At 45.2% G+C, this 25,545-nt stretch overlaps 1 protein-coding gene across 2 annotated transcripts in view; it reads right to left on the bottom strand.

Moving 5' to 3' along the window:
* PRKG1 (protein kinase cGMP-dependent 1) overlaps positions 1 to 25,545 on the bottom strand; it is a 1,158,696-nt gene that overhangs the window by 218,175 nt on the left and 914,976 nt on the right. For both annotated transcript variants that reach the window (XM_030334044.1, XM_032595293.1), the window contains one exon: positions 2,235 to 2,312. In XM_030334044.1, coding sequence (XP_030189904.1) covers positions 2,235 to 2,312 — 78 coding nt within the window. The remainder of the gene's footprint in view (positions 1 to 2,234; positions 2,313 to 25,545) is intronic.

The following is a 25,545-nucleotide window of genomic DNA, read 5'->3' as shown; positions in this document are numbered from 1 at the left end:
TCACTGTAACTGTGGTCGGACATGTCATTTCTTGATGTCCTCAAGATGCTGGCACCTGACATCTATGTCTGTCCCAGGCTTTCTGCGATCAGTCAACAGAACAGGTATGATACAAACACAGCCGGTGCCATCTTCGCTTTAGTGTGACATGTCACTGGTGTAAAGTCGGACACATTCTTGAGTCAAAATCGTTTCAGAGAGGATTATCTAAACTGTGACCCAGCAAGATTTATAATCCTTCACATATCCTGTTCACTGGGGGTCTGTAAATCGCTTTCCTTTTTTCACATGAGCCACAAAGTACGAGAGTCAGTCGTATTTGTTCAGTTAGAAGAAACAAACTTATTTACATTTTAGAAATCGCTTCTTCATTTACAAATCTTAATTGGGGCGCCTGGGCGGCTTAGTTGGTTGGGCATCCGACTTCGGCTCAGGTCACGGTCTCACGTCATGAATTTGAGCCCCGTGTGGGGCTCTGTGCTGACGGCTCGGAGCCTGGAGCCTGCTTCCGATTCTGTGTCTCCCTCTCTCTTTGCCCCTCCCCCACTCATGCTCTGTCTCTCAAAAATGAATAAACATTAAAACAAACAAAATTTTAATTTACTTTTCAAATAAGCTCTATGCCCCACACGAGGCTCGAACTCACCACTCTCAGATCAAGTCACATGCTCTACTCACTGAATCCAGTCAGGCACCCCTAAACTTATTTACATTTCAAAATAACAATTAGAAAAAGGAGAACTGCTGTATACATTCCTTTCCACCGGCATTTCCTTCCCTATCGCTAAGTATGTACAAATTCCTCTTAAGGATCCCTTATGATGAAGCAAAATAAGTTCAGATCATTAGATATAAATATCATATATTATAACTTACAAGGTTATGACTTCACTGATGAAAGGAAATGTAAGGTATTTTTAGAGTGTTAGAGCATACATCTGCATAAGTTGCCATTTTCCAATTCACTTAATTTATTAGTTTTTAAATACAAGTTGAAGTAGATTTCTAATGCTTCAAAGTTAATATAAAAGCATAAGTTATGATTTTTCATTCATATCCTTTGTCTACCCCATATTTATCCTTTCCCCTATAATTTATCACTTTTAATAGATCCTGTTTAATAGGTTTATCCTTTCCCTTATAACATCACTTTTAATGGATATTAAGAAGTATCCATTGAAAATTGCTTCATGAAGACCTAATAAAACATGAATATATTTATATCCTTGATGTTCTGGGTGCTAAGCAACTTGCCTAAGAATACTGAGACTGATAAGTTTTATAGGGGGATTCGGACTTGGGCCATTTACTTTATTTAATTTTTATTTGATTTTGGGGCGCCTGGGTGGCGCAGTCGGTTAAGCGTCCGACTTCAGCCAGGTCACGATCTCGCGGTCCGTGAGTTCGAGCCCCGCGTCTGGCTCTGGGCTGATGGCTCGGAGCCTGGAGCCTGTTTCTGATTCTGTGTCTCCCTCTCTCTCTGCCCCTCCCCCGTTCATGCTCTGTCTCTCTCTGTCCCAAAAATAAATAAACGTTGAAAAAAAAAATATTAAAAAAAAAAAAAATAAAAAAAAAAAATTTTTATTTGATTTTATTATTATTATTTTTGGAGAGAGAGAGAACATGGACAGGGGAGAGGGGCAGAGAGAGAGAGAGAGAGAGAGAGAGAGAGAGAGAGAGAATCTCAAGCAGGCTCCAGGCTCAACATGGAGGCCAACACGGGGCTCGATCTCACTAACCTGGGGATCATGACCTGAGCTGAAATCAGGAGTTGGATGCCCAGCTGACTGAGCCAGGAGTCCCTGGACCGTCTGATTTTAAAGCACTGGTGTTCTACCATAGCTATGTTACTGCTTCTAATGATGAGACGGAACTTTTCATTTTTGTTTTTGTTTTTTCCTGTTGAGAATTTCTAAAGTCACTTGAGTCTGTCTCTTGCTTAACTATATAATTTAAATGGTGGAAATCTTCCCATTTATGCAGACATGTCAGTGGCATCCAGCATCATGGTTATTAAATTATAGAACACAGGTTATTTTCTGGTCTTCAGAGTTCTACTTCTCTTCCTCCAGGACCATTTTTGGGAGGTCCTTTCTCAAAAGTTTCTCTATCCGTTTCAGAAGATGGAAAAGCTCGAACAGCTCATACCCCCGTGCGCATGCTCCTCCAGGGGTCATTGATGCTCCCCAGGCCCCGCCCCACCGTGCAGCCCCCTTTGGTGCTCGAGGGCTTACCGTGCCTTTGCTGATGATAAAGAACGTGTCCCCTCTGGCACCTTGCCTGATGATATACTCCCCATTCTCATAGTGGGTCTGCAAAACAGAAACAGTAACAGAAAAAAAAAAACATGAAGGAGGGAGTAATATCACAAACAGCTCAACCTCTTCAGATGTCAGCTCTGCAGGGATGCATTCACCCTGATGGAGTTTTCCCCAAGCCAAGAATCAATCACAATTTAAGAACAAGTAACAGTGAATGAGCACAACAATCACAAAGAAATGAGGTTTATCATGCTCGCGTTTAAAACTGTTTCGTGAATGCCATTTTTCTGGGTGATTATATTCCGATCTTTAAATCCATTCATTTTAATAGTTTGATAAAAATATTCTCTCTCCCATCGACTGAGCATGAAATAAAACAGCAGAGCTGCTAATTAAACTGGTCTTTTTATTCTGTCATTCTCGTTTGGGTTTTAGTATTTTTATGATGATACCCTCCCCTCCCCTCCCCCCGCTTTTTTTGAAGAAATTACTGTGGCATCTAAAGATCTTCATTTGGAAACCAGATTGATTTTCACTGTGGGTTACATGGTCTTAGGGTGAGTCTGAAGGCACTGCCTCATGCTTTCACGCCCTTGTTTCGGTCATTTAGATTCGGCCCCTGTCAAACGGAATGTCTTCATTTTATGGACTGAATTCTGGTCCAGCATCTGGGATCTCATCAGCTACCAAATGAAGAGCAAAGTAAGGCTGCAAAAGGGTCATCACTCAGTGTGTCAGAGCTCAGATTTGGACACAGTCACTAGGTCCATTCCCAGGGTGAAGATTACTCCTGCCATGAACAAAAGTAATTTCTATAAGGCGAGGTGGGAAAAAGTATATTGCTGGGTCAGGAGCTATAACAGAAAAATGACACTGTGCCATCTGGCGACACTCCTCTCTGCGGCTCAGCAAGGGAGCCACATTTGGGGAAAGAAAATGTACTTTATGCACTCCCTAGGAAACAGATTTCACGGCTTCCATGGGGTATCCATCAGGCCAACGACTGTGATGTGTCCTTATGTACTTCACTATCATGTTCCTTAATGCTACCGTGTACTCACTCCTTTTTTAATGTCTATTGATTTATTCTGAGAGAGAGAGAGAGAGTGCTAATGCACAGTGGGGGAGGGGCACACAGAGAGGGAGAGACAGAATCCCAGCAGGCTCTGTGCTGGCAGCCCAGAGACGGACGTGGGGCTCGAACTCACAAAACCATGAGATCCTGACCTGAGCCAAAACCAAGAGTCAGACACTTAACCGACTGAGCCACCCAGGTGCTCCCATCCACTCTTACAACCGCCTTTTGTTAGTACCTGACCGTGAGAACAGCCATAACTTCTTTCGTATATCTAGAAAATTAACGTATTACTTAATTTTCCTTTTTTTTTTTTTTTTTACTCGTAACAAGTTATAAAAATAGGATTATAGAGTACATATTCTTCAACTGATTTACTTCATGTAAGAAGCTATCCACGCTCCACTGTCACTTGTTGTTGTTTGGGAAAGAAAAGGTCTTTACGACATGCAGATTTTGAAAAAAAAAAATGCCTCGATCTCAGCAACATATCTGAGTGCCTCCGAGTCAGGCCCGGTTCTAGGCACTGATGATACAAAGAGGGGTAGGACAAAAATCTCAGAGTAGTAACCATCCACTGAATGTTTCTCCTATGGTGCAACATTCTACAGGCACACAGTCCAATACAGTAGCCTCTGGCCACATGCGGCCACTGAGCAGTGACATGTGGCCAGTGTGTCTGAGAAACTGAATGTTTTTGTGTATTTCATTGCCTAGATTTTTATCCTTAGTAACAGCGATGTTACATTATATTCCATTTATCTTCCTCTTTGTCATATTTCTCACTTGCTTCCTAATCTGAAACCTCTTGAAACCCCCCCCAAACAAGCCAGGGTGCAAACGCCATACTCCATGTTGGTAGGGTTTGGGTCCGGTCTGTTGTCCAGCCTTCCCCATGGAGAAGGTTCTTGAGCCCCAACAGTAGTATGCGGATAAGTCACCGCTGTCGAGCAGGACAAAGTCTCTCCGAAAAGAAGAGAATTCGCAGCTTACAAGAGACCACGTAATGGTAGCAGAAACGCTGTTATTTTGGAAAAGGTAGAAAAATGCAAATAAAAAGCACCAAAACTGGAAGAAACTTTAGCTCATCTGAGCTCATTTTTACTTATCTCCTTAACAGCACATTCCTCCCCATGTGACTGTCCTTTCCTTTCAGAAAGCCACAGTGATTTATACTGTATTACCCTACATATCTAAGTGCGAAGGTAAGACTTCCTCAGGGACAACACCACTGCCATCTTGACGCAGATAATCCTTTGCGGGTGGGAGCTGCCCTGGCCAGCTGTTGGGTCTCTAGCAGCCACGGTCGCCTCTATCCCCTGGATTCCAGAGCTGCTTTAAATCCCGAAAGTGAACCTTGTGGCAACCAACAATGTCACAAGACATTGCCAATTACCCTGGGGGGGGGGTGCAAAACTGTGCCCGGTTGAGAAGGTGTGAGCTAAATCTTTTATGGTTTTCTGGACCTGAAACAGCAATTTATGATGTCTCTTGATAGTGTGTGTGAACCAGATCATTCTTTGGCTTCCCTCAGTGTCGGCTTGGATCCCTGCAAGGTCTAAGGCCTCACGCTTGTGGTGAGCATTTGGAGCCGGTCACTAGCTGGGGGCACGCCTCTGACTGTCAGCTTCTGCCCTGGCCCGCGCAGGCCTCTCTGGGGGGAATGCCTAGTCTCCTCCACAGCATGGTGATCTGGGGGAGAGCCACTTTCTTCTACGGTGGCTGGATTCCAAGGGTGCAAAAGCAGAAGCTGCCAGGCTTTCCCAAGGCCCAGCCTGGGAACAGGTCCTGTATCACTTGTGCTACACTCAGAGGGTTCAAGCAGGCCCCAGATGCAAGAGGAGGGGGCTGCACAGAGGTATGAACCTTAGGAGATGGGGCGCATCAGGGCTGCTGAAACACAGTCTCCCACAGACCTCACGCTTCACATGCATGAGACGGAGCTCCCGACCTTCTCCCAGCCCTGCCTCTCCGTGACTTTTCTCCATCATTGATGACAAGCACCTTTCCTGGTACTTGTCCAGTCGTCTTGGAGTCCCGTTTGACTCTTCCGTCTTGTAGGCCCACAGCTACTCTGTTAATACGCCCACGGTCTCCACCTTCAGATTACACCCAGAACTCAGTGACTCTTCAGTGTGCTTTTCCAGTCGCCATGTTCTCCTGCCCTGTCACCTCCTAACTGGGATATCCACTCCTACCCGACCCCTTGGTCCCCCCTCTTACCTAGCAGCCAGGCGATGCTGTTAACACACAGTCAGCCCGTCTGCCCCCATGTGCACGGGGCCCCACAGAAGCTGCAAGGTACTAACGGCTTCTGCTCCTTTCCTTCGCTGGCCCCACCACCCACCTCCCTCCCTCGCACTATCCCTGCTCTATTCACACCACTTTTCTTGCTGTTCCTTGAACACCCGGGCCCATCTCAGCACCTCTGTGTAGGCTCTGTCCTCTGCCTGAGATGCCCCTCCACACCGCATAGCTCAGAAGGAGCTATCTCAGGAGAGGAAGGTTAGCAGAGGGCTGACGGACAGAAGCGAGGGCATCAAGGAATGCTGAAGGTAAAGTAAACCGAGAGCTGCAACCAATCCTTCTGATAAAGAAGGATCCACCGGCAGCCCCAGAGAGACTGCCCTCTCTCTTCTCTGCCCTTTGGTATCCCGCTGGGGCTCCCTGTTGGCTGGGGTCAGCTGGAAGTCAGGAGACAGTGGAGCCCTCCCAATTCAAATCAGCCTCTGGACAGACGGAAGGACCCAGGAAAAGTGAAAAGTAGGCCTGTGGGCAAGCAGAAGGCATCAGCCCCACGTTTACCATATCAGTCTCTTCTGAACCATCTTTTCCTCTAGAATGTCAGCTCCACAAAGGAATTTGTGTTTTCCCTGCTGTTCCCCCTTGCACCTAGAAGACCACCTGGGTGTTCGCTCGATACTTATCAAGTAAATGGCTTACACGGTAAGGACGCTTTGTGCCCCACACAGCGAGGGCTCTTTCCCTTTTGCTGGTTTGCCCCCACCACACGGGTCCACTGCTCCAGGAACTGGGACGGGGTCAGAGCCAAGAGGGGCAGCCTCTCATCCCACAACTCCTTCTGGGGATGGAGGGCCAGAACCCTGGCAACCGTCCCCACGAGTCTCCTTTGAGCCACATGTCTGTTCTTAAATGAGTTCCCAACAAGACGAATGGGATTCCTCTAAACGGTTCTCATGACTCAACGTCACCCCATGGTGCTGACAAGAAAACCCTTCAAGTGGAAGCAAACTCCTAGCCATGGGAAAATGGGAAGGAGGGATTGCAGAGGAGCCCAAAGGGTGCCTGCTTCATGAAGCAACCCAAGCAGTCACTGCAAGGCCAGGACTGAGACGGGGGTGGGTGCAGAAGGGGGACGGGCAATGCTGAGACACTAGGCTGTGAGAAGAAAAGACTCAAGTCACACTAGTGGTCTTCAAATCCCCTCTGAACTGTGGTGAAGCAGAAGGAAGCAGCCTCCCTGGGTGACCTTGTGGAGTGTGTGTGTGTGTGTGTGTGTGTGTGTGTGTGTGTGTGTGTGTGAGAGAGAGAGAGAGAGAGAGAGAGAGAGAGAGAGAGAAGACAGAGAGAGAGAGAGAAAATGAAGGGGAAGAGATCAAGGGTCTCAGTGGGCACTTCAGTACAAGGAGGAAGTGGATAGAGGTCTAAGCATCTCCAAGGTGGAATGGGCCACCCAGTGGGCAGGGGCACCACGTACGGAGCACACGTCAGCAGAGATGGGGTGAGTGGTGGCCAAGCCACTGCAGAAGAGACTGAGGGCAGCGCCCAAGGATGCCTCAGGGTGAACTTCAGGGCATCTCCCAGCCTTGAGATGCTTCAATACAGGTTGTATTTCCTCAAGATGGCCACTGAATAGGTTCCAGGCCACAAGTTGCTCTGGGTGGTGCCTTTGCCATTCTCCCATCAAGAGCTGGAGCCTCACTTCCCTCCCCTTGAAACCGGGTGGCCTCAGCAGCTCTTCTGTACCAGCCTGTGTGGAAGCCATGCCGCATGACTTCCAAGGTTATCTCAGAAAGCTTCCACCTGGTTCTCAGGGGTCTCCATCCCGGAAGCCACAGCAGGCTGGGAGAAGCCAGAGCCACACCTTGGGGCGATGTGCAGGGGATCTGGGTGATAGCGCCACCCACACCTGGTCCCCAAGTCACCTCACTGCAGGGAGACACAAGAGTGTAGGAGACTCCCAGCTGGGTCTAGTCTCAGCACCTGACTGTCCCCCTTTGAAGTCCCACATGTCATGGAGCGGAGATAAGCCATCCCGATAGTGTCTGAATTCCTAACCCAAGGAACCTAATCCACGTAACAAAATGGTTCTTATTTACACAGCTATGCTTTGGGGTGGTTTGTTACACAGCCCTGCATAACCCAGACCAGATCCCAGAGCTGGGCGCCCCCCTGCTCCTGGCGGCTCTGACTCTGGCTGGTCCTGGAGTTGACATCCTGCCAGCAGCTACCTCCCCACCTTTACGGTCCCAAGGGAGAGGTGAGGGGACAGTGCAGGACACAGCCCAGGCAGCTCTCAATCTGTCATACAGGGTAAGGCGCACTTGCGGCCCTCATCTCAGGGCAATTTCACAATAACCCCAGGAGGGCTTCCATTAGGGAACTGGAGCAAATGGCTTCAATGACTGGCCCAAGGTCCCACCATCACCAAGAGGCATTCAGTGCAGCAGACTCTCTATCCATGCCCCGATGTGGCCTGTGGTGGAGATGGGAGGGAAGGACGAGCCATGAAGCTCTACCTGCCCCCCTCCACCTGTGGCTGGGTCATTTGGTGTGGACAATAACCAGTGTTTCCTAGGTTGCAAAGAACAGATGTGTCCAAGTCCCTTGCAACGGCAAACAAAGAGATTGCTCACAGCTCCCCAGATGTAAGCCCCAGAAAACCCAACCACAACCGGCAAGTGGGAAGGTACTGAGTCACCAAACAGCATAGTGGTGTTCCAAATCCAGGAGTCAAATCATGGCACCAGACCCCCGTCTTCTGTCTCCCTTACCGCGTTGTCTTCCCTGAGTAGCTTCCCCTGAGGGTCCCCAGTGAGCCCCCCAGGGGCGGGCTCCCCATGCTCTCTCTCTTGCGTGATTTGCATCCTTTCGTCCCAGGGAGTGGACACTTTGAGAGGAACATCTACTGTTTATTTAATTTGTGGAAATTATCTAATGACCTTCCCGACGTCATCTGACATGGTTTTGTCACCCAACACCTACAATTTTCCTATCAGTGATTTTAGTTTACCTTTACTGGCATGTGCCACGTGTATTTCCAGGCTGACTCAACCTGGAAAACCCAAGATCCACAGAAAGGCCTCAGGGATGGTGGCCAAAGGCAGTGCAAGTTTGCAAAAGATAATGTCAATGATGCCATGCTCCCTGGAGACATCCGATCGCACCTGAGGGGGAAGATGGCCAAGAAGGCTGATTCTTGAGAGTCTCTCTAATTATGCCAATCAAATGCCAGCAGTTCCATCGTTTTTTGAAGGTTACTTTGCAGCTCTGCAATTTGCTTATTTCAAATTCAATTGCAGAAAAGTACAGAAGGTAGAAGAAGCCACCTGAGCAGTTCAGCAGATTCCTTTAAAGGTTTCCACGGTCATTAGGATAAAAGCCAAACTCCTGAAAATGGCCTGCAAGACCACATATAGTCTGCTCAGTGTCCCCGTTCCAACCTCCTGTCACTCCTGCCTCTCTGTCCTCCAGCCTCACTGCACCTCTGGGGTCCACTTCTCAACTACCACCACAGTCCCTCCCTCCTGTCAGGCCCCAGCACTCCTGGTGCCCTACTACCCCCACCACTTCTCACCTCCTTCTCTTCACCACCTGAACCTTCCCCCACCCCAAACACCCCTGGCCACACCACTTCATTTCACTGTTCTTTCCTGGGCTTGCAGGTACTTACTTGTATGATTTTTGTAATGGGGTTCCTCACCAGATTAGCCCTGCTTAATCTCCAGCTTTCTAGAACCACCCATCGTCACCTTAGCAAGGCCTCTACCTCTAACACAACAGCCAATCCCAGCTGCCTCTCGCTGTCTCCACTGTTGACCCCCTAGTCCAAGCCAAAACGATGTCCTGGATTTTTGTAACAACCCCCATCTGACCTCCCTGCCTCAGCCCCTGGCCCTCACTGCATCCCACACCCTATTCTGTCTGTGATTCTCTAACCAAAGTGATGGCCCAAGTAGCAAGTCAGCTGACATCACTCTACTGCTTAAAAACTCCCAATGGTTTCTTGGTGGATGCAGTTTGACATCAACAACTTCCTATGGTCTATATAGAGTTCTCTGCATTCTAGCTCCTACCTGCCCTCCTGTCCTTACCCCTTCTGTCTTACCCACGCTTGTTCTGTTCAAAAACTCTGTTGTTGTTGTTGTTTTTCTTTTTTCTGTAGCTTGTACTCACCAGACTGGACCCACCCTCAGAGATCTGCACCCAGCAGAGCCAATATCTAGAACACTATACTCAAGGTCCTGGTCAACGTCTTGTTCTCTAGAACACCGTCCTCAAGGTTATTCTCAACATCTTGTTCTCTAGAACACCGTCCTCAAGGTCCCTGTCAATGTCTTGTTCTTGCCATTGAGTCTCAACAAGGCCTTTCCCGACCACTATGATAAATGGGCCTCCACCACCATTCGCTTTCTGCCCCAGCATTTAGTGACTACTTGTGGATGAACACAACTACAAGTCACAGCACAGCCGAGCCCCCTGTGAGAAAGACCTTCTCTCACACCCTTCATGACTGGCAGTTATCTTTCTTTTTTGTTTGCTATCTCGACCCCTCCTCCATTACCTACCACTCAGAGGATTTAGGAGATTTTATATTATAGCCATTGTTTTGCTTAGAACACTACCTAGCTAGCATTGTTCACAGAAAAGGCATTCAGCATGTAAGCTAAATGTCCAAATGTAAACAACATGTCATACCAAAGGCAATACTTTTCGAGTTAGGCAAAGCCGGTTTTCTCCCGGCTACCGGAAAGAAGGGGGGTAGCTTTGATCGTTACTATGCAGGTCTCTGGATTCTCAGAATTCAACATTAATATGTAAATGTCCACTCAGACTTTCAGTTCTCCCCGTACGTGCTGATATCGCCAAAAGCTCTGGACGACACTCGATACGGTGCTTCACGGCCTTGGTGCTGCTCTCCGGTGAGTCCACAGGACGCCTTTTTAGTTTTCCATCAGACTCTACTATGGATATTAGACATACTGTGTTCCAGCTGCCAATTTTCTTTTCAGCCCCAACTCTAACACCTAATCTGTCATTGAACCTCAGTTCATGTGAACTAAAACACAATATATCATTCTGAAGTCAATTCTCACCTAAATCATTTCAGTCAGATATCATATCATTTCGCTTCACACTTGAGTTTATTGAAGAGCTATCCTTCATTCTTCATTAAAACATGGGGCATCTATTAATTGACGCTGTCCTAACAATTAAGGGTCATGTAATAGACCACTAGAATAATTGCTAATGATTGGAAAAATCACTACAATAAGTATGCACCGCCTTTATTTGCCTGAATATCTAATAAATGCTTTAAAGAGAAAATGACAGTTGGAGAATTGGTGAGTCAAGGACACGAGACATCTTGAGTCTTGATTCCTGCCTCATTTTTTTCAGAAGATAGTTGTATCTTAGAGGAAGAGCATGATGTCAAGTAGAAAAACAACTTTCTTAAAAATGCTAGCATCTGCCTTTCTGGATCCTAAATCAGTGACGTCCTCAAAATAAATTCTTCCCTGTCCCTGATGCCTCAGTTTTTTTTCAAAGACAAGATCTCCTAATGGAAAATAAGATCACCCAACAGCTTGATCAGTCAGAAGACATGCTAGTTAGGTAGGTAAAAAAGTATTTCTTGGCCCAAGGCTTCTCTATTTGGTAAAACTGTGCCCATTTGAGATGTCTGGACTGGGATTACCTATGGTGACAAGAAAGACCGACAGCTAGTCATTACAGGAACATACGCTTTCCACATTGTTATCCTTGATTTCTGGTGGTTTGGTCTTGGGTGAAAACTGAGGGGGAGGAAATGATCAACGAACACACCTATAAACTAGACTTTTCTCCTCCTCCTCCTCACTCCATGGTCACCATGGATTTCATCACAGAACTAATGCTCTACCAACAACTGACAACAATATTTTTAGTGTGTGTAGATTTTCGTAAATTGACATCTTCCTCTCACAGGACAGTAATTATCAAGGGGACAGGTTCTGTTATGAAGCATTTTCTTAGATAACATTTAACCTCATTACGGTTACAACGTTTACTTACTCTCCTTCCTAGCCTCCAAAGAAAAATTACCCTTTCCTTCTACTACCACTCACAAATTAGCCAGAACACCAAAAGAACAAATAGACTCACGGAACATTTTTCTGACAACTCCCCTCCCGCACACCACGATCATCCTGTCCCAACCAATTGGACATCTGGAATATAGGTCGCTCTATTATAGAATTTTTTCTACCTCAGTGCCATGCCTGGCCTTACACTAAGAACATCCCTCATTTATCATCAGTACTTTGTCACACTTTTTGGGCGGGACAAGAATTTGGCCCCAAGCCTGCTCAAACTAACCTGTAGAATCCTCCTTCACCAAGCCTGAACATCGGGTCCACATCAGAGACCCCGTTAGAGATTTTGTCACTCACTAATTTTAAGCACTATCATTTATCTGTGCCTTCTATGAATGAGACATTGCATTTGGCACTGGAGCCACCAAGATACCCAAGACACAGCCCCTAAGTCGAGAGGCAGCACAGCATGTGTAAAGAAAGGTCCCCACCCTGCCCCCAGGAACCATCATGCCACTGAGAGGGGGAATGACAGGATTTAATAAGGAATCCACTCTTAGAGGACTCACAGGTCCCCCACAGAACCCAGACACCTTGGAAGAAACCCAAGTTTAGGTAGAAAAGGTGGCTTTTTCATCAATACATATAACTCAGACTTCTGGATAGACAACCTGCCTCTCGCTGCCCAAGCCACACCACCAGCCTAGCTCACCAAGACACTTTAAGACACAAATAGCTGAGGCCATGACTGTTAATCTGTGCCACTTTCATGGCTGAGGATTTGCGTCTCTGCAGCTGTCCCATGGCACATTCCTCGAGGTCCTTACAGCCCTTGATGAAACATTCCTCACTTGCCTGTGACACTGTTTATCAAACTCCTTCACCCTGAACTTTGCCTTAGGGTAATATGATCTATTCCAAGTACCAGGGACTTACGCTCTGTCCTTACTACTTGAAGTATTACATTTCCATCTGCCTTGATGGTGCTAGAAGGATCCTGTCTCCACTGAGATGCCCACTGTACCTGGAACCCAAGGATTGATCTATAAATCGGTCCGACCACATTGGGTAAGGTAGACATGGTGGGAACAGAATTATCAAGCAGGTCTGTGTGTATGTCTGTATGGTTAGATCCTGAGGACGTCTTGACATGTAAATCATCCTTGCCTTAACAAGGTACTGAGGTGGATTCTTACCGGCTTCCATAGTGATGAAGAGAACAGGTATAAAATCCCTGGGGTGAGAAGTCCTGGGACAGTGTAAGCTTATCTTAGGAAATTAATTAATAACTTTGCCAAGATGTATCAAGCCAAGAGGCTGGCTTAGAGTCAGAATTAAGATGCTCTGCAGTGCAGTGGGCCCAGAGGTGGCTTCTTAAAAGAACACGATTGTCACCATGCTGAACAGGAGTTACTGGCAGCTTTGCATCGTCCTGGAGTCCAAGGGACCAAGGAAAGCCTTTCGTGCATCTGTTGTGTGCCCCGTCCTCAATGCAATCCATTAAAGAGGTCATGAAATCCGTTTAGTGGATTCCAAGCAGAATTTTTTTTTAAATGAAATAAAACAGAAATGTCAAATACATGACAGAAAGATAGTATGATTTTTTTTAACATTTATTCATTTTTGAGAGAGAGAGAGAGAGAGCGAGAGAGAGAGACGAGCGGGGAAGGGGCAGAGAGAGGGAGACACAGAATCTGAAGCAGGCTCCAGGCTCCGAGCTGTCAGCACAGAACCTGATGTGGGGCTTGAACTCACGGACCACGAGATCATGACCTGAGCCGAAGTAGGACGCTCAACCGACTGAGCCACCCAGGAGCCCCAGGATATTATAATTTATAAAAGTTTTGAATGTGTGTCTATGAATATTTATATGCATACTAAGCCCTGACATAAAATGTATTTCTCATTACCCAAACACTACTTTGACAAAGTAAGTACTCTTCTTTGTTTACAAAAGCAATAACATCTTCAGATCAGGCAGGTATGCTTAGTTCTTCAGGAATTTTGGTATCATTAATAAAAACACTAATATTGAGTGGGCTTTTAATTGTTTCACTTTCGAAAAAGTGGGTATAAGTTGAAAGTTCTGGATATTCTCGAAGAGGATGTATCGCCTCTGTTTAAAGAAATGGCACTTTGCCTCAGTTCACTGCTTTGCCTTCTCCCTCTCTCCAGTCTCTCCCCCACCCCCAATCCACACCGCCCAACCTCACGTCTGCATTCTGACAAAATGCAGTCATTTACGTTTTTATTTTTGTGTATCCAAGTGCCCAATTATTCCAATCTAACATTCAGCGTTTCCCCCAGTACAATAAACACGCATAGGTTTTTGTTCAACTGACAGTGAATATAGGTTTCCTTCTCTGAATCTCAAACATTCTTGAGGTCTTTGCGTCTTTTGTCTTTGCTGGCCAGACCACATCATTATCCCTTAATCCTCTTGAATACCTTCGGAGTTTATGATTCAAAGGCAGCTGCTGACACAGCAGTGACCACCTGTGCCAACTGAATCCTCCCCCTGGACACCAGACACAGGAGGGAAAACCTGAGCTGAAATTCCAAAAATGCTTGGGTTCTATTTAATGTTCAACTGAGCCCTTCAATGACATCATTTTCCAAACGGATTTTCAATCTCTGTTTTTACTTTGACAGATTCTGGAGGCGAACACAGCCATCCAACTTAATGACTAAGAGTGAGTGATACCACAGCAGGCACACAAAATGCCAAAAATCTCCAAAAGGCATGCTTCATTTCAAATCTATTCATTTCACAACAGAACAAAACTGTTTATGGAGTAGACAAACTCACATTCTCATCCCACGTAATTAAACTGTAACTCAGACTTAACAATTTGATCTATAAAGGCAATTAGCTTTGGCAGAACTTGGAAATTGTTTGCCGGGACAGATTATGAAATGTATCACAGGAAAGCATTCAATTTACGGTCTCAGAGTCACCATCTGCAGTTTGAAGTAGAATACAGTACTCCTAAAGGTATGAACCCTGTAACAAAAACAGTAGAGCGAGTCAGAAGTACGTGGAATTCATTCAACATTTTATTTCCTTAGGCTTTTAAAATAAACATTTTGAGAAGACGCTATTCCATTTGAAGGGTATCTGGAGTCACCGAGGACAGAAAGAAGAGAAAGCGAAGAGGATGTGACTACCTGAGGGAGGGAAGGGCCCTTTATATACTGAAGGACGCAATTCTCGCCTTGAGGATATTTTCTTTCTATCTCGACTGTTTTGAGAGCGGTCTTGCTCAGAGCTGGGGTCATACAATCATCTAAGATCCTGTCCCCTTTTCTATTCCACAGTATGCCCTATAACCAGGATACGAAAGGAGAAATGCTTCTTCCAGAATGTGAAATTAGAGTGTTTATTAGAACTAACACCAAAGCGATGCACAAAACATCTAATAACTAGCTCTTTAAATGCACTGTCCAGTCAGAAAGGACATGTGCTGGAGCACAGCACTGGGAACGTCCTGGATCATGGGACGTTTAGGGGCCCCAGCAACGAGCTAGGTCAGGGGTACCTGGCAAAAGTTTTGTACTAACTGGTACAACAGTATTTCGAGGGGGTAACAACTTGTGCAAGCCCCCTGAACATAAGCTGTGGGAACACTCTCCCACCTTCGTATCCCTCACTAGCCCCTGCTGCGCATGTATTTTAAGGTTTCTGGATTCAGAACGAACATCATTACTGGTAATGGTAGTTGTGGTGACAGCCTCAAGAAAATAAAGTAACCAGATCAGCCTAGAACTGGAAGGGAGACTGTTTCCTAGGCAAGAGAGCCTGGCTGGGAACAGCCTAGTGGTGATTAAAGGTTCGGGACAGGCCACCACAAAACAGGGCTCCTTGAGTTCAGTATGACGTATGGCATATTTCAAGCTGAAGGAGTCTGGGAAAACAGCGGAAGCAGGAAGGTTGCCCTGCCCTCTCCCCTGAATCAGGTTACAAAATCCTCATGTGACAGGTGCCTTCCCCATTGCCCGAAGGAAAGGAGAATCCTTATCTTTGAAGACAAAGGGATCCTGAGAAGGATCCTAACAAACAGGCCTTGCTAAGTTTCTCTGAGTTTCCTACACTTACCTCCTAATCTTTGAGCTATCCTATTTCTCCACTCCTCATCCACCCTACCATAAAAATACTCCAGTCTAGTGGTTTCTTTGGGCCTCAATTTACATATGAAGGCGCCCATGCCAAGTAAAACATATATTGAATAGATTTGTATGTTCTTCTACCATCAATCCGTCTTTGTTGGTTTAATTTTCAGACCCAGTAAGGAACCTTAAGAGGCCTGAGGAAAACTTTTGCCTCTCCTACAGAGCTAAAACGTGTGTGGACACCACTGAGGAAAACACCTCCATTAGGAGAAGCGTGTACTTAGCAAAAGAACACAGACGAGGTTCAGAGAAACACATGTGAACAACATGTCCACAAGTAAGAGATTGGAGACTGGAGGGTGATAGCCCTCTTGGTCACCAGAGAGAGAGGTGTGCTGTTGTCACGAGGTGTGTTTTATCAGCCTCGGCCACTTGAATGAACTACACTTTTGGATGAGCCACTTCCTTGGCTTTAAGTGAACAGGAAACATTCTCATTCCAGTGTGTTCTTCTCAGGTGTCTTGTCATCAGGAGGGATGGAGTCTGATTCTGAGATGTGTGTGTTACAGTCCCACATCTGGAGGAGACCCCCACAGACTGGAATGTACCAGAATGGCATTTGGGTCTATATATTGGTCTTGGGTGACACCGGTATATTATACTAAAAGTACCCTGGGTGGCTCAGTCGGTTAAGCATCTGACTCTTGATTTCACCTCAGGTCATGATCTCATAGTTCATCGGATCAAGCCCTGTGTCGGGATCTGCAGTGACAGCACAGAGCCTGCCTGGGATTCCTTCTCCCTCTCTCTCTGCCTCTCCCCTCACATACTCTCCCTCTCAAAATAAACAAACATTAAAAAAATAAAGTATACTGAATATGAATTAAGACCCGGTTTCTTTTCCTGCCAGGATGGAGTCTACATCCTACGTATGATAAAATCTATCAAGGTAATAGTACCCTGGCAACCATCCTTAGACCTTGAGTAAGGTCCTGCCTTACCGGCTACTACCTTTCGCCCCCTGCACCCATGGGGCATATCACAGTATCTCTGCTGGCATCCACGACTAAAAAGAAAGCTAGAACCATCGCCACCCCGACACGTAGAGAGCTTTAACCCACTTCATAAAAGTGTGTCTAATTCAGCCCATGTTGAGAGCACAGGTCTACAGAACCAGATTGCTTTGAAATCCACGTGGCTAACTTATCTGCATTTAAATGGAGCCACAGACACGGAGGCTGCCTTCCACGGGCTTCTTTTCCAACAATGGGGAAAAAGAGGTCGTTTTTAAGAGAAATTATCAGTTAAAATTCCACTAATTCTCCTGACCACAATATGAGCCAAGATTTCACAGTAACTATAAACGCGTACTTTTACATTCCAGTGTTAACTCACATTATGAAAAAAAATGGCTACTATCCATTCAAGGCTTACTATGTGCAAGCAATGTGAGAAGGATATCTCCAATTAGGACAGTGACTCACTGAGGTCTTATAGTCTCTATTTTACTAGGACAAAATGGAAGCTGAGACAGGCTGAGTGACTTCCCCAAGATTACCCAGCAAGGGAACTTTAGAGGCACAATCTGAACTCAAGTTTGCTTCAGAAAACTTAGGCTCACAGATGAGCCTCCTACAAATCTTACAGAGAATCGGTGTCCTTTACTTGAAAGAACACAAAGAGAAGGAAAGGAAAGGAAAGACACATAGAGGGATGGGAGGGGGGGAGGGAGGGAGGGAGGGAGGGAGGGAAGGAAAGAAGGTCATGCTGGTAGTAATATTTCTAGAAAAACAAACTACTTAGACACAACCCAAATTTGAAATCTTGAATTTTATTTTATTATTTTTTTTAATGTTTGCTTATTTTAGAGAGAGAGCACGTGAGCGAGAGAGGGTGCTCATTTTTGGAGGCTGAAAAGCTTCTAAGCACCTGTTAGAAATACCTGTGTATTCCATCTCATGCTTTCAGAGAATAAGAAGATTCAGGCATGTGCTTAGGATTGTGGCTGCTACATAATTATTCTGCAGATGCTAGAAATAGCTAAATAATTGTTTTTAGTTCTGATCCCTCATCTGAAAAATGGAGATAATAATGAGGTTTTTACTAACTATCCAGAGGGCTCCTTGTAATGATTTAAGTTAATATATTTGGAAGGCCTTTGTAAATTATAAAATATGTGTTAGTAATACTAATTTAGTAATGATTTTGCAAGCCGAACGTGTTTTCTGTCAAGGATATTTGTGTTTTAAATTTTGATTTATTTATTTTTAAAAGAGAGAGAGAGAGCATGGGCAGGGTAGGAGAAGAGAGAGGGAGAGAGAGAATCCCAAGCAGGCTCCATGCTGTCAGCACAGAGCCCTACCCAGGGCTTGAACCCATGAACTGTGAGATCATGACCTGAGCTGAAATCAAGAGTTTTATGTTTAACTGCCTGAGCCAGCCAGGAGCTGCAAGGATATTTGTGTTTTAAAAATATCTTTAATGTGGTACTTTCACGCAAATTCAAGTTCATTTAATTCAACAAATGCTTATTGTGCCCCTTCTTGGCATAAGGCATTGTGGTGGCTACAGTTGGAGACAGAAGATAAAAAAAGACATATGGGCTCTGTTCTCATTTTGACATAAGACTACAAATAATGGCAAAGAACAAAATTTGGAAGTTAGATGCTGCCATCGTAAAAAAAAAAAAAAAAAAGTGTGCTATGGTAAAGAAGGGCTTTCTCTTCAGAGAACCAAGGGAAGGATAGTAGAGAACTGTATTCTCTAAGGAGATGGTAGCAAAAGAACATTCCAGGCTGACAGAATAGCAGATGCCAAGCATACAAGGAAAAAGTTATCTGGCACTGAGATGGAGGGGGTGGGGGGAGAGAAGTATTTAAACCAGCGTCAGATCCCAGAGAGCCAGAGAATGCCGAAGCAAGGAACTGAAACGTTATGCCATTGAGAAGGTTGAGCTATTCAAGTTTTTGAGCTCAAGAGTGATCAGATGACTGAAGTCTTTTAGGAATCGATATCTAATGACAGAATTGAGTACACTGCATTAAAATTCAAGACTTCGGGTGCCTGGGTGGCTCAGTCGGTTGAGAGTTTGACTTCAGCTCAGGCCATGATCTCACGATTTTTGGGTTCAAACCCTAAGTTGGGCTCTGTGCTGACAGCATGGAGCCTGCTTGGGATTCTCTCTCTCCCTCTCTCTTCTCCTACCCTGCCCATGCTCTCTCTCTCTTTTAAAAATAAATAAATAAAAATTTAAAACACAAATATCCTTGACAGAAAACACGTTCGGCTTGCAAAATCATTACTAAATTAGTATTACTAACACATATTTTATAATTTACGAAGACCCTCCAAATATATGAACTTCAATCATTACAAGGAGCCCTCTGGATAGTTAGTAAAAACCTCATTATTATCTCCATTTTTCAGATGAGGGATCAGAACTAAAAACAATTATTTAGCTATTTCTAGCATCTGCAGAATAATTATGTAGCAGCCACAACCCTAAGCACATGCCTGAATCTTTTTATTCTCTGAAAGCATGAGACAGAATAGACAGGTATTTCTTTTAGGTGCTGAGAAGCTTATGAGAATCCAAAACTGGAAACTGGGTTAATTTCCAAGCCTGTGTATCTGGAGGAGAAATACACAGGCAGAAGCTTTAAAACAAATGTGCCTGGGGATCAGTTTTCATCATACTCCTACTTCCCTCCCTGGTTACATGTGGGTCAATGACACTGAAGGTAATGGGCAGCATTTTGGTTGGGGATTAAAGAAGGGGCCTGACTTTGTAACATCACCTTAGGTGGCTATGGTCAGAGACCCCCTCTGGCTGTAAATGCAGGTTAAAAGTGGAACATGGACTGTCATGTCGTAATACGTAATAGAAAAATATGTAACGTCATTACAGAATGAGGCCTCTGTCCCTTGTATAAAAGCTCCCACATAACACCTTTCCCTAATTTAATTGATTAAATGAATCTATACTGCAACACCCCTTTTACTTTTTAAACATCTATGGGACACAATTTAACCTTGCCTGACTGGTTTCATCACTATTCACATCCGGTATTGTCCTGAGCTGTGGCATGGTCATGTCCTGTGTGATAACTGAGACACATAGGCCAGGTGGTTTTACGTGGTCAACCTCCCAGGATTGACATTTCTCCTTCGCTTCTCTTGTTTCCTTCCTTGCTGCCAAACTATTAGCTCCGACTCCTGTCAATTTTACCATGTCGCTAACAACAACCACTAGGCCCCAGTCATCCCATTTCCATAGGGGGTCAGATGAATGGGTTAGGTCCCCTACGGGCAGACGTACACACACGGGGGGGTAGAAGTGCCTGTTATGACCTTACAGTCCAAGGGACTCAGAACTGAAACCATGCAATTTCAAAATAGCACAGAGGTGGTTTGCTAGAGATATTTACAGCATCGAAGGCTCGGGAGCATGGCACAGCACAGCTTGCACAGGACGTGAGTGACTTCTCAGTATTACTAGAGCCCAAGGTGAGGCAGCAAGAGGTAGGACCTGAGACATGAGAGGTGGGAAGGTGGCCTTCCATCACCTGCTGCCTCTGACTTCATTCTGTGGGCCACGGGAACCGTGGATGGGATTTAAACATGGGGGCGTGGGGGTGGCTGGAACAAGGGAGGGAGTTTGGTAGCCCCTGAAGTCGTTTTTGAATGAATATATGAACTCCTCTAAAATTAATGTGGTTCAGTGAATGGGGAGAGAATATAGTAGGGAGAGTACATTTAATTTCAAAAAACTTTCTTGTAAGAAGATGCCTGAGGGCATGTGTCATCCTTGTGTGCAGCAGGATGCCAGACATTCTGTTTCTAATCATCTAAGGGATGGAAACCATGACGAAGTGTGCCATTCATTCAGCAGCTAGCTTTAGCTGCCCATTAACATCACCAGGGAAGTTTTAAAGGTTCTTCTACTTAGGCCTTTGCCCAGACACATTAAATTAGCTCCCCTAGAGCAGTGACTCAACATCTGTTAACGTTCTCCAAGTGATTTCCGTGTTCAGTTGTGGCCAAGAACCTCCACACTACAGCACGAGGCTTGGATATGACACCAATAAAGGGCCATCTCCCCAGTAAAATGTATGGACGGTGACATTTGCAGAGTTTTCTTCCTCTACCCTGTGAATGCTATTAAGAATGGGACATTTATTATGCTTTGTCAAAACATGTCGTCCTCTGACCCAAGGTGGTGTTTATTATTTTCTATTGAACTGCTAACATGCTGTCCAGAAGTTGATATCCTTCCCTGTTCTGTCCTTCCCTTAGCAGTGAAATCAGAAACCTTGGTGAAAAAGAGGGGTGCCTGTGGGACTCAGCCAGTTAAGTGTCGTCTCTTGATTTCAGCTTCATGTCATGATCCCATGGTCCCTGAGTTTGAGCCCCACCGGGCTCTGCGTTGACAGCATGGGGCCTGCTTGGGATTCTCTTTCTCCCTGTCTGTCTGCCCCTCCCCTGCTCTCTTGCTACATAAAAATAAACATTAAAAATAATTAAAAAAAAAAAGAAAACTTAGTGCATCAATATTGCAAAGCAGAAGGGTCATTCCGTGCTTTGTGTCCGACCTACTAGATTTATTTGTCACGTTACATTTACATGTCTGAACATGGATTTCCTCCGGTGGAGTCTGGTTTCATCTTATTTGACCTTTTTTTAAAGTTTATTTATTTTGAGAGAGAGAAAGAGAGAATCCCAGACAGACTCTGCATTGTCAGCACAAAGCCCGATGCAGCGCTTGAACCCACAAACTGTGAGACCATGACCTGAGCCAAAAACCAAGAGTCAGACGCTTAACTGACTGAGCCACCCAGGCGCCCCTCATCTTATTTGACCTCTTTATTTGTACCGGTAAACATGCCCATCAACTTCATTAAAAAACAAACACACATATGCTATTAGGATTGAAACAGCTTCTAGAGGAAACCCAAGGTTTCGAGCCACCGCCCATGTAAATAGCAAGGGTCCTGTATACAGCACTACTTTTCTTTAATATGGAAATTTTATCCTCCTGTATACAGAGCTTTAAGACAAGACAGATTAAGTCTGGAAGGTTTTTTTTGTTTGTTTGTTTATTTGTTTTCAAATAGTTGGATCCTATTTTAACGCCATTGCTCATGCGTCATAAACCCTTACGAAGCAGAGGAAACCTATAATGTGCTAATATTCCAGAATCGTGGCAGGGACAGGTGTAGCTCTACAAGGAACAGTGTCATTAGTGTTCAAAATATCAAAACCAATTCTAGGCAGGCACTTATACTTTGTGAAACAAACGGACCTCAGCGCAAAGATAAACTAAGCTTCAGAACTGCATGCCTGGGATCTACTTAACACAGGCACGAGGTTACAAGCCCAGGGTAAACCTTAGGCACAAGTTATACAGAACGATGAGGTACAACCTTTCCTTCCCTCCTAGGGGTTATGCTTAAGGGGGTGCACTGAAGTGGCGATAAAAATAAATGAGCGCTTTTCAAAAGAGGTGCACCTCCAGAGGAGGAAGGCCAAGGAAGACAGACTTGGAGAAAGGTAACTGACTGGCTTAACTTTGCACATAGTAGACCAGAGACAGACACACATCAATCTTTGCTAGAAATTAAAGGCGCTCAGGCTTGTAGGGGTCTGCTTTCAGAACGTGTACGGTGAACATAACGGGATGTGCAGATACATCTGCAGAGAAGTCAAAAAGCAAGCGGGACTTGAAGTATGATAATACCACCACAGTCTGAGCTGGGTGCTCTGTGGACAGTCCCCAGATGCCACACTAGGAAACAGCAATCCTGCACCAGAAACAATTCAAAATATGTGGCTACATGTTGGTAATGAAATATAAAGATGTAACAGCCTTGGTATGAAAAGTCCCCATTAAAGGGGCACCTGGGGGGCTCAGTCGGTTGAGTGTCCCACTCTTGATTTCAGCTCAGGTCACGATCCCAGGGTGGTGGGATCGACCCACACGTCAGGCTCCATGCTGAGCGTGGACCCTGCTTAAGATTCTCTCTCCTTCTATCTGCTCCTCCCCCCATTCCTGCTCTCTAAAGAAGAAAGGCAGACAAATTTCCAGTTCAGCCAAGCCATTATTTATTTTTTATACCAAACTAGTTAAATAAAGCAGCTTAAGTTTGGCCAAGCTGGGAGTCCTCCTCGTGGACTTTCAGTACAAAGACTGATGGGAACACTGCATCCTGCTCTTCTGTTTCTTCAACTGTTCAACTCTATCGACATGTACAAGGCAAGGTGGAAAACAGATGCAATTTTCTGGACTGCCGAGAAACGTTGTTCTCATGCTGGGTTGTGTATCGGAAATAAAACGTGAGGTCTACGAACGTACACACCGAAGCCTTATCACGAGAGATTCGGAGGCAGTGGCAGCCCCCACCACCCGTACAGTCCCTTATTGGCGGGCAAGCCTTTCGCTGTATAAGATTCATGCCAATTCATTGAAAAGGAAACCACGCCCACTCACCCGCCCACCCCTACTGCCCCCATCCACTGTCCTCCTGAATTCTGTGAAGCCGTTTCTCCGGGTCTTTGTGGTTACAGTCCCTACTGCCCATCAGGTGTGCACCCAGATTAGGTGACGGATTCCCACGAACGATTACCTGGTGACCTAGAGCACACAGCTGGCCAGCTGCAAAAATGCAGACCACATCAACCGCTTTGCTCCTCAGATACGGTTCTAAGTGTTGAGTTATAGCTTCAATGTCTTCTCTTACTCACATGACCTCAGCCGGACAGGCTCAAAACCCTTTTTTAATTGAGATATAATTCACCTACCATGAAATCCAGCCTTTTCAAGCATACAGTTCGGGGGTTTCTAGTGTATTCACAGAGCAGCGCTACCATCCCCACTACCTCATTCCAAAACATTTGCATCACCCCCAAAAGAAGCCACACCCATTAGCAGTCACTCCCCATCATGCCTTCTCCCAGCCTGTGGCAACTGATAGTGTACTTTCTGTGCTAGGGATTTGCCTGTTCTGGATGTTTCGTACAAATGGAGTCATTTGATACGCATTTGTGTGTGTGTGTGTGTGTGTGTGTGTGTGTGTGTGTGTGTGACTTCTTTCTCATAGCATGCTTTCAAGGTTTTTATCTGCATCATGGCCCGAATTAGCACTTGCTTTCGCTGAAGTTACCAATCTCATTTCTGATGTTCTAGGTTGTCTGTATTCCGACCGCAAATTTGCCCAGATTCTTTGCCCATGGCGTAGATCTCCACTCAGGGTGTCCACACGCATCACACAGTTCCTGAATTCCATCTTTTGCTTGGGTCCATCCTTCCCGGAGCCCTTCATCCTACCATTGAGTTTCCTACCTTTGCCATCCTGGCTCAGCTACCAAGCTAGCCCCCCCCCCCCACTAGCAATCCCTGGACTTTCCACTCTTTTAATGTCCCATCTCTGCAGATCTCCCTGCACTGGTTTTCTTTCTCTTCTTGGTGGAGTACATGCTGTGGGATCTCCCTCACAGGAGTGAATGGGAGATACATGCATATGTGCTACACGGTTTAGAAAATGTCCACACTTGGTGATAGTTTATCTACCTACAGATTCTTGATGGAACAGCAAACACTAAGCCTTGCCTCACTGTTTTCCAGGTTTTGATGTTTATCTGGGGAAATTTTCGCATCCTCTCTTTGTCTAGGTTCTGAAATTTCAGTGTAGGTCCTTGCATTGAATAATCAGGGAGGCATTTTTTTTGGCCCTTATTTCTACAGCTCTACTGAAGTAGAGTTGGTGTATAATAAACTGCACATATCTAAGCGTAAAGTTCGATGAGTTTTGTATAGGCATGTACCCATGATGGCATCACCATGATGAGGATGATAAATCTATCATCTCCAAATACACGTGTCTTCCGTCACTAGTGATTACTTTGTATTTTCCAGGATTTTACATGAATGGAGTCCAAGAGTTTGTACTTGTGTTTGCTTCTCTTATTTCTCTCAGCATCATCTGAGAATCAGCCATGGTAAGGTATGCATCCCTGGTCTGCTCCTTTTCCTACTGAGTAGTATTCTAGGGTATAGATAGACTATGGTTTGTTCATCCATTCATTTGCTGATGGACACGTGGCTTGTTTCCTTGCGGCTTTACAAATAAAGCTGCAATGGACATTCACGATCAAGTCCTAGTGTGACATATGCTCTGGTTTCTATCAAGCAAATACCTAAGCAAAAGTGACTAGGCAGGGTAGTGGGTGTATGTTTAACTTTCTGAGAAAACTACACAACTCTCTTTCAAGTGGTTGTACCATTTTGCTTTCCCATCAGCAGTGCAGGAAACTTCTGTTGCTCCTTATCTTCCCCAACACTTGACATGGGTCATGTGCTCAATTTTAGCCATTTTAATGGATTTACAGATAACTTACATTGTAGTTGAATTTTGCATTTCCCAAAAGACGAATAAACTTCTTTTCACATTATTTACCACCCACTTATCTTCTTTGGAAACGTGTCAATTCAAATTTTGTGCCAGATCTTTAAAATGTGTTCTTTTGGGGTGCCTGGGAGGCTCAGTCTGTTAAGCATCCGACTGTGGCTCAGGTCATGATCTCACGGTTTGTGGGTTTGAGCCCTGCATCGGGCGCTGTGCTGACAGCTCAGAGCCTGGAGCCTGCTTTAGATCTGTGTCTCCCTCTCTCTGCCCCTCCCCAACTCACACTCTGTCTCTCTCTTTCAAAAATAAACATAAAAAAATGAAACACAAAGAGTCCTTTATACATTCTAAATCCATGTACTTTGTTACATATTTTGCAAATA

The sequence above is a fragment of the Lynx canadensis genome, chromosome D2 (assembly GCF_007474595.2).
Source record: "Lynx canadensis isolate LIC74 chromosome D2, mLynCan4.pri.v2, whole genome shotgun sequence".
NCBI classification, from domain to species: Eukaryota; Metazoa; Chordata; class Mammalia; order Carnivora; family Felidae; genus Lynx; species Lynx canadensis.
Note: the sequence above shows the minus strand (reverse complement) of the source record. Positions and strands in the feature narration are given on the sequence as shown.